This window comes from Schistocerca piceifrons, chromosome 1 (genome assembly GCF_021461385.2).
Source record: "Schistocerca piceifrons isolate TAMUIC-IGC-003096 chromosome 1, iqSchPice1.1, whole genome shotgun sequence".
Lineage (NCBI taxonomy): Eukaryota > Metazoa > Arthropoda > Insecta > Orthoptera > Acrididae > Schistocerca > Schistocerca piceifrons.
Genome location: NC_060138.1, coordinates 650825361 through 650835301, shown reverse-complemented (window position 1 = coordinate 650835301; position 9941 = coordinate 650825361). Strand labels below are relative to the sequence as shown.

At 43.5% G+C, this 9941-nt stretch overlaps 1 protein-coding gene across 1 annotated transcript in view; it reads left to right on the top strand.

The window, feature by feature from the left end:
• Positions 1 to 3088: 3088 nt before the first annotated feature.
• LOC124761130 (neural cell adhesion molecule 2-like) overlaps positions 3089 to 9941 on the top strand; it is a 228074-nt gene continuing 221221 nt past the window's right edge. The window contains exon 1 of the mRNA XM_047249111.1: positions 3089 to 3479. Coding sequence (XP_047105067.1) covers positions 3089 to 3479 — 391 coding nt within the window. The remainder of the gene's footprint in view (positions 3480 to 9941) is intronic.

Genomic DNA, 9941 nt, shown 5'->3' with positions numbered 1-9941 from the left:
TGGAGCATTATGGACAGGGCGTTACAGCCAACATCGTATTTGGTGATCTAAAGCTCCAGTGGATATAATTTGTCACGACATCCCTCATGAGGGCATCATTAGGGATTATACAGAAGCGTCTGCAGTGTTCATTAAGTTGTATTTTCAGTAGTTTTCCAGTAGAAATGAAAAAATTCAGTAATAATCCCGAAGTATTCAAATCGAATTTAAAGGTTTTATTGTGGCACATTCCTTCCATTCTGTGCAGTATTTCCTCGTAGTAGAGGAGCGCTTTTCTTTGTCACGTGTTATTAATTAGTATACTCTCTGACTTTCTTTTATTGTTTATTAATTCTATAGTTTACCAATTTTAGTCAGTATTCAATAACTATGTACTGGCCTGTTACGTGTAAAAGTATTTCTGGCTCTCATGGTCCAATCGAACCCGATTAATAACTAAAATAAAATAAAAGTGGGCTCCTGATAAGACTGTATCAACTCTCCGCGATGAAGGATACAGGATCTTACGATCCGTTCATATGCATCGCTTTCTAGTTTAAGGCAACTCACAGGCTATTTATATTTTCAGAAAATCAGTTTTCCATTCCATCATTCCGCGACTGTCGGAATAATTTGAGAAACACTACATGGACGTGAGGGTTCTCGTTTCGGGCCTAAGAGAGGCTGACATCCACTGGACATGCCTGTGACGCCACAGAGCAGGATGAGCAATTTTTTTCTGCAATTGTGACCGTTCTTGGTTAATTATCGATGGAGCTTGAGATATGTTATGGGTCTCGATGGTTGCTGAAAGTCTTTATTGTCTGCTGGATCCTAGGACGCAATGTTTCGCCACCGTCAGGGCAAATCCGGGTAGTACATTTTACTGGGTGGTTGTGGATTGCTTACATTTAGTTTTTGTGCACAGCCAATAGTACAGTCCCTGTGGAAGTAATCTTCTAGTCTTCAACAGAGCAGAATAGTTGTCAAATATAAAATACATTAACTCAGTCTTTAAATTACACTACATTACCTTAACATTATGTATTATTTTTAAAAGTCATCATCGCCACCCTTGATTACTAAACTTACGCTATCAAAAGTTTCTAAGAGTGCAGCTTAAGCCTTTGGATTATTTTAAGGGGGAACAAGTTTACGTCATGTCATGTCTTAAAGTACGAAATCGTTCCATTTGAAAATGGCCGAAACGCCGAAATTATGGTAAATGAAGTAATTTTGATACATAAAAAGCAATAACCGTCTCGCTCAAAATGTTAATACGACTATGAACTGCGCAAAAAAAAAAAAAAAAAAAAAAAAAAAAAGAAAGAAAGAAAACCAACTGCGTCACATCTAATAATCGCTTACAGGTTAAGTTGTAGAAAATATGTGTACTCGTGTATCTGTCTCTTTTCTTTAATAATACTGTACCATTGAAGAAAGTGATCATGGTTTTATATCCAAATTTTTCACAGGTACAACGGACGGATGAACATCAACAGTGTCACATGCCTCACTTCACTGCACACTAAGAAGAGGTTTGGAATTTTGCTGATCAGGGACATTACACCACAACCCTTCCTTTCCCTTCAGCCATAAACGCAAAGGGAAAATTGTCAATAGCGTGCAGTGTAGAGGGATGGGCACCCATCCAGGTACTGTCTCCTCCAGATCGTGCCTAACTTCGATGATCTGATCGGGACAAGAATATCAACCACGCCATGGCAATTGACTCCTGCTTATACTGTTCTCTATAAACGTCTTCCTCCACTCTGTGTCTATATTTGATAATGATAACTGTAGGCTTCAACTGTCCTACCAGGATGATGTTTATATCTTTGCTCCATGTCTTTCTCGTTCTTTCTAAGTTGCTTATTTTAATCTTATCGTTTCCATTTCTAAGCGATCTAAGTATCTACTGCACTCTTAGAAATTATGTATTTCTTTCTCCCACGGAATGAACAAAGCGTCACAGCAGTTGTGTATGTCCCCTTACTATACTTCACAATATTTGTGTAGGCCATTTGTCATTGCTTCAGTGAACGTCCACTTTGTTCAGTCATTCTTAATTCATTCCAATACTTCCCCCATTTCTTCATTCTCTGGAATTTCAGCAAATTGCCTCTATTTTCTAGGCTGTAAATGGAATTGATATCCTGAATTGGTTTAAAATATCAGCAAATCGTTGTTAATACAGTTTGTAACCGCAATGTACTACAGTTCATATATTCACATGTATTTTTCTATTTACAAGTATAATTTCTTTTCGAATATTCTGCTTTTTGTACCTACCCGCTTTTAAAACCTTCCAGTCTTTCAAATTCAACCCATTTTGCTTCATGTATCGTCAGTATTCCATTTACGTCAGCGAGACCTAACGAAATGTTCCTGTTCGATAAACTCAGTAGCATTCTACCAAAATGCATTACGAGTTATAAGTTTTGTAACAATAACCCGTTTCATGTCGCTTCTTTTTATTCCACCAAACATTAAAAATTATGTTGGTGGCTCCAGAAATTTACCGATTGTTGTTTTGTAGGGCGGGAAACAACAGCCAAACTTCGACATATTTTCAAAGGAAATTCCGCACTGGCTGTATGGATGATTTTTATTAAATCTGCGACCGGTTTCGCACCACTTATCGGTGCATCCTCAGGCAATCTGTACAAAAAATAATATAATAAGAGCTCATATACACTATTCGATCCCCCAACTTTGAGGTGTAAATTAAACTTTTAAATAGTCAGTTTTTTGAATTAAACAAGAAAGTACTCACATAGGCTACTTATAACATAGTAACGTTGAACATTGCCCTGTAGCCACTCCCCACCATTCACGTCCAATATACCGTTATCTGGTGAAAGCGGTAGTTCAAATTTAAAAATCTTTTTTAAATTTTTTTTGAATGATGGGAACGGCAGTGACCTAGAAAATAAAAATAGAATACGATGTTGATAAAACTCTCCTAAAGACGAACGACGAAGAGCAGAACATCAGTATGAAGAAATAGAGGAATTAGGGACATGTAAACATACCAGAACTTGCACGAAGTTGAGAGGAGCCGCGTGGCTGTGGACACGGCCTGACTGACTGGATGTGTTATTGTGTTATGATTATCCTCGATTTCAACAATGTCTCGAACTCATCCGCACAGCACGTGTTGCCCGTGACTCTGTGTTTCTTCGGACCTACTGTCACTTGCTTCATCTTCACTGCCTCCTTGTGCCGCTTGAGAGAGCTGAGCCGCCCCCGCTGCGCCGGCGTTAAGTGGCCGCCCGCCTGCTGTTGCAGCTTCGACGTGCGCGGGCGGCCGCTGAGCCAGGCGACGCACTGGTCGTCTCCCGAGGCGTTCGGGCCGCGCGCCTACTTCCGCACCGTGTCGGAGCCGGCGCAGCTGGTGCTGGAGGACGTGCGCCTGCGCGACGAGGGCGTCTACCGCTGCCGCGTCGACTTCCGCAACACGCCCACGCGCTCCGCCAGGTTCAACCTCACCGTCATAGGTGAGCACACTGCTGGTTTTTCATACAATAAACAAGTTAGCGGAGAACCACAGGTACCGTTGTATAGAGTGAACCCAAACACATCCACCATGTCGGACGTTATTCAACGATATTTTCTGTTTTGCTATAAGGGACTCGTTTGTATGTAAGTGTGTGTGTGTGGTAACCGGGGACCTAGAAACGAAGGAGAGGCTTGGCCCCGCCGTAGCTCTCAGTGGTTCACAACACAACCACACGTCACAGCAGTCCACCCACCCCACCACCGGCACAAACCGAACCCAGGGCTATGCGGTTCCGCCCCCAGTGGACCAGTGCCACCCCCCCCCCCCCCCCTCCCGCTCCTGGGGCTCCAAATGTTTGAGTCGCAGAGTAATTATGGTGTACGCGTACAAGGAGACAGTGTTTCCGCAGCAATCGCCGACACAGTGTAATTGAGGCAGAATAAGGGCAATCAGCCCGAATTCGCCGAGGCAGATGGAAAACCGCCTTAAAAACCGTCCACAGGCTGGCTGGCACACCGGACCTCGACACTAATCCGCAGGGCGGATTCGTGCTGGGTACCGGCACGCCTTCCCGCTCGGGAAGCAGCGCGTTAGACCGCGCGACTAGCCAGGCGTGCCAGGGATCAATGCTGTCCAGTACGGACTAGCTAACAAGGAGACGACACGACCGTGGGGTCGGAGATTTGTCCTAAATTTTGTGTGGTGAAGGAGGAGCCCTAACACCTCACGTGGTTAAAATATTAGGACGCACTACCCGGAAAATCCCGGGAAAAATCGATCCAAAGTTTCTTAGGTGCCGTATGAGTATAAAATGTTAGTGCATTGGCGAGGCGCCGTCTGGCCTAGATGTTTAGGGCTCGTACTCTTTCGCCAGAGGTGACTAGTTCGATTCCTCCACCAGCACTGTTTTTTTCCTTCTGTTTCATTTTCTTTTGTTATTCCACGTATTATTCAGAAGGTTTCCCAAACCTACATTATCTTTAACAAATTAGTTACATTATTGAATAAAAATTATTTCTTTTTTGTCCAACAACACAATTCATGGCGGTAGGTTTTCCAGTTTTCATTGTAAAGTATATGAGGAGAAACATTGGGTTATAATCAGAATAACAAAGTCGATTGGGAAACATTCGATTTTTATACATATAATAATTATAAACACGAACCGCAGTGGTAATTATCGTAAAAACAAACAAAGCAATAGTTTTTGCGACATCTTGCTCAACATATGAAAGCGGACTTTTTGGAATCACAGGGCGTTTGCAATAAATCTGTACAAAAAAAGCCTCATTAACATTTACGAAAATGTTTTGAGTTTCTGATAATTTTGAGGCTAACCAGGAATATTGAATCGTGTCTCGGAATATTGGTGACGATAATTGATGGTGAATTATAGAATTAATTTTTATACAATCTTCCCGGGAATTAATTTCACGATTCTCCTGTAACAATGCGCTGCAATTCTGCAAGCAACAGAAGAAAAAAAAAGTGTGCTAGAGGAGGAACCGAACTCGAGACATCTGGTATGAGGATCCGAACGCTAACCATGTAGGCCAAACGGCGGCTCAGTAATGGACTAACATTTTCAATCAAACGGCACCTAAGAAACTTTGGATCGTTTTTCTCGGGATTTTCGGAGTAGTGCGTCCTAATATTTTAACCACGTGAGGTGTTAGGGGTCCTCTTTCACCACACAAAATTGCGGACAAATCCCCGTACCATCAGTCGTGCCGTCTCCTTGTAAGTAACAGCTTACTACCGCAGTTACCTTTATTTCCGTGACATACATTGATAACAGTTAAAAAGTCTAATATCCAATTACTGCAGTAGCTCTAGTGTGCTAAACGCCACATAGTCACCCAAGGGTAGCAGGGTAGCCGCCTGGCCATCATGGAATGGGTAAAGTGATGTCTGTGGCGACGGCGAAGCCAGTGAATACTCCCAGGAAATAAACTGCTCCTATTAACAGCACATTCTAAACAGCGAAGTCAACCAGTGTCCGAGTATAGGAATTGTTGAGACAGTCGACTGCAATATTGGCAGCAGCCCGGCTGGGCAGCCTTGCTGAGGTAACTGGTCTTAATGCAACTCCGCAGCGGAGAGACTGCGAGCAGCGAGTGTTTCCAGAATGAAGTTTTGACTCTGCAGTGGGGTGTGCGCAGATATGAAACTTCCTGGCAGATTAAAACTGTGTGGCAGACTGAGACTCGAACTCGGGACCTTTGCCTTTCGCGGGCAAGTGGTCTACCGGCTTTCTGCTGCAGAGCGAAAATTTCATTCTGGAAACATCCCCCAGGCTGTGGGTGAACCATGTCTGCGCGATACCCTTTCTTCCAGCAGTGCTAGTTCTGCAACGTATACAGGAGAGCTTTCGTGAAGTTTGGAAGGTGGGAGACGAGGTACTTGAAGAACTGAAGCTGTGGTGACGGGTCGGAGTCGTGCTTGGGTAGCTTGGTCGGTAGAGCACTTGCCCACGAAAGGCAAAGATCCTGAGTTCGAGTCTCGGTCGAGCGCACAGTTTTAGTTTGCCAGTATCAGCGAGTGTTGTCGGCAGTTCGGCAGGCACCTAGCCCGGATTGGCGTGATCTTTCTCGAACCCACTGATGCAGTTCTAGTCGTTAGTGCGTTCTGAATGGCCCATCACGGGGGAAGCGAAGAGGGTCCCATTTCGACACCTGAGAGCATTACCCTAGCTGGCGCTAGCAAGCCCGTGAATGAGTGTAGTAGCAGGTACAGACCATGGATGCTACCAGCAGGTGCAGAGATTGCATCAGTGCTGACGCTGGAGTCAAAGTCACGAACAAAGCTGAACGCAGCACAGTTCCAGTAGTACACATTCTGACGTCATAATTGTCCCTGTTGTCACGAAAAGTTAGTTTGTTGTCACGTAATGGTACGCCTGAAAAGCATTGCCACAGTCGCTGACGCGCAGAAGCATGCCCCGTTGTGGGACAAGTTGGGAAATGCAGGATCCTGAATAGCAGTATTATAAGGCCTTGCTGCAAAATTTCCTAATTTGCGGATCACTAGTCCGGCAGCCAAGCCGATCGATCCGACGTTACAGTAATGCGGAGAGATACGAAAGCACTGTGATGTTCCTTGCTTCACTGCTGGAACTGCTGACCTAGCATCCTTGTCCCGTCTTCCAATACATTCCACGAACCAATGCACGACGTGCATAGTAGCCAAGTATGGATACTGCTTTGTATTACTGTTAACGTACAACTGACATTGGTGGGAAGAAAACCGAAGCAGTAGCGAGCAGTTCTGAATCTAAGCTTAAGGGCGAAGAGTAAAGTGATACGTTATGGTACAAAAGGTAACTGAAACAATACCCAATGAAACGAACAGCATTGAAACTTTTATTCAAAGATCACATTTTCACAGAAGTTACCGCTATTTGTCATGGTCCCTTCGGCATTAAGAACGGCGGTACATGGTCCTTAGTAGAGTCTGTGATCAGCATAGTGAGTAACTCATGTTCTACAACGTGGTCTTCTGCTGCTACCCACAAGGCTATCTTGTGATAGAGCGTTGCATTCGTCCAACAGCGTGGTCTTTGGTACACGTACGCATCCCACATGTGGTCAATGTGATCAACCGCGAATTAACTCGGTGAAGGGAGGGTGGGGGGGGGAGGGGAACGTATAAGCCAGTCCATTCACCGCATATCCTCTTGTTCCAAGTGCTCTTCCACCTGCGCAGATCGTTGCGGTCTCCCATTGTGTTCCATTAAAAAGAAGTCGGAGTCAAATACACCCTGAAAAGACACACTTGGCGATGGAATACAGTGTCACAATAAGATCGACTCGTGAGTGTATAGAGTTCAAATATTTGGAGGTCAGTATGCCCATGACATATTATGCCTCCCCACCACGCGACACCAGGACCACCAAAACGACAATATTCGACAATGTTAATGTGTGGAAAAAATGTCCGCACCTCTGGATAGGTCCAGAATGAATGAACTGAGGGGAGAATGATTACATGCGTGTATGTACGCTGCAATTAGTCAAATCTTTTCTACGGGAGGAGGAGGAGGTTGTAGTATACATTACGTTCCTTACTCAGTGATGCTTCTTAAAACTTTATGGGGAGGCTTTCGATAGACAGTTGTCAGTGATACAGCGCTGCCATTTCAAGTTTTCCATTCTTCCCCGGACGATTTCCCGTGAGTCAAAACTACCTGTGATCGTTTGTGTTACCTTTCTTTGTATTTAGTATCCCTTTAGCCCTATATGGAATCATTCCACACGGTTTAGCGACAACGTAAGATGAGCCGAACAACTATTTTTCAGCTTAACATAAAAGTTTTCTGAGTATCTGACTGTGCCATAATGTAAAAAACGATACGTAGTTTCTCATATAGTGACACGGTGAGATACTCAGAAACCTTTTATGTCAATGACTGCCTCCGGAAGCCTATGGAATTACATTTCTCTGCAGCCTCGTTTCTAGACATTGCATTTTGCCAGTATCCTACCAATTAAGTCGACGATGTAATTTACCTACAACTTGGCGTGTATCATCATCCCATTTCACTTCCCTAGAAATTGCTTCACTGTGTTAGCTGTAAGATCTGATTTATTCCAGTTGCCACTCATTAATATTGTAGAAACACTTTACTAAGTTTTCATGAATTTTGAAGTTAACAAATGCACATTTTTGGACGCGTACAGCAATTTCCCCAATCATTACACCATTTTTGAAAACTTCCAGTAACGTTTCTGGATATTCTGAGAGTTTTCCTTACATAATACTATATTATAGTTGATTCCATCACCTGTAAAAGGTTTACTGTTACTGTACATGCAGCCTACCAAGTCATTAGTATACAGGGTGGTCCATTGATAATGACCGCGCAAATATCTCACGAAATAAGCATCGAACGATAAAACTACAAAGAACGAAACTCGTATAGCTTGAAGGGGAAAACCAGATAGCGCTATGGTTGGACCGCTAGATGGCGCTGCCATAGGTCAAACGGATATCAACTGTGTTTTTTTAATAGGAACCCCCATTTTTTATTACATATTCGTGTAGTACGTAAGGAAATATGAAAGTTTTTGTTGGACCACTTTTTTCGCTTTGTGATAAATGACGCTATAATAGTCACAAACGTATAAGTACGTGGTATCACGTAACATTCCGCCAGTGCGGATGGTATTTGCTTCGTGATACATTGCCCTTGTTAAAATGGACCGTTTACCAATTACGGAAAAGGTCGATATCGTGTTGATGTATGGCTATTGTGATCAAAATGCCCGACGGGCTTGTGCTATGTATGCTACTCGGTATCCTGGACGACATCATCCAAGTTTCCGAACCGTCCGCCGGATAGTTACGTTATTTAAGGAAACAGGAAGTGTTCCGCCACATGTGAAACGTCAACCACGACCTGCAACAAATGATGATGCCCAAGTAGGTGTTTTAGGTGCTGTCGCGGCTAATCCGCACATCAACAGCAGACAAATAGCGCGAAAATCAGGAATCTCAAAAACGTTGGTGTTGAGAATGCTATATCAACATCGATTGCACCCGTACCATGTTTCTATGCACAAGGAATTGCATGGCGACGACTCCGATCGTCGTGTACAATTCTCCCACTGGGCACAAGAGAAATTACGGACCGATGACAGATTTTTTGCACGCGTTCTATTTAGCGACGAAGCGTCATTTACCAACAGCGATAACGTAAAACCGGCATAATATGAACTATTGGGCAACGGCAAATCCACGGTGGCTGCGACAATTGGAACATCAGTGACCATGGCGGGTTAATGTATGGTGCGGAGTTATGGGAGGAAGGATAATTGGCCCCATTTTATTTATGGTAATCTAAATGGTGCAATGTATGCTAATTTCATACGTAATGTTCTACGATGTTACTACAAGATGTGTCACAGCATGACAGAATGGTCATGTACATCCAACATGATGGATGCCCGGCACATAGCTCACGTGCGGTTGAAACGGTATTGAATAGCATATTTCATGACAGGTGGATTGGTCGTAGAAGCCCCATGCCATGGCCCGCACGTTCACCGGATCTGACGACCCCGGATTTCTTTCTGTGGAGAAAGTTGAATGATATTTGCTATCGTGATCCACCGACAACGCCTGACAATATGCGTCAGCGCATTGTCAATGCATGTGTGAAAATACGGAAGGTGAACTACTCGCTGTTGAGAGGAATGTCGTTACACGTATTGAAAATGCATTGAGGTTGACGGACATCATTTCTAGCATTTATTGCATTAATGTGGTATTTACAGGAAATCACGCTATAACAGCATGCGTTCTCAGAAATGAATAAGTTCACAAAGGTACATGAATCACATTCGAACAACCGAAATAAAATGTTCAAACGTACCTACGTTCTGTATTTTAATTTAAAAAACCTACCTGCTACCAACTGTTCGTCTAAAATTGAGAGCCTTATGTTTGTGACTATTACAGC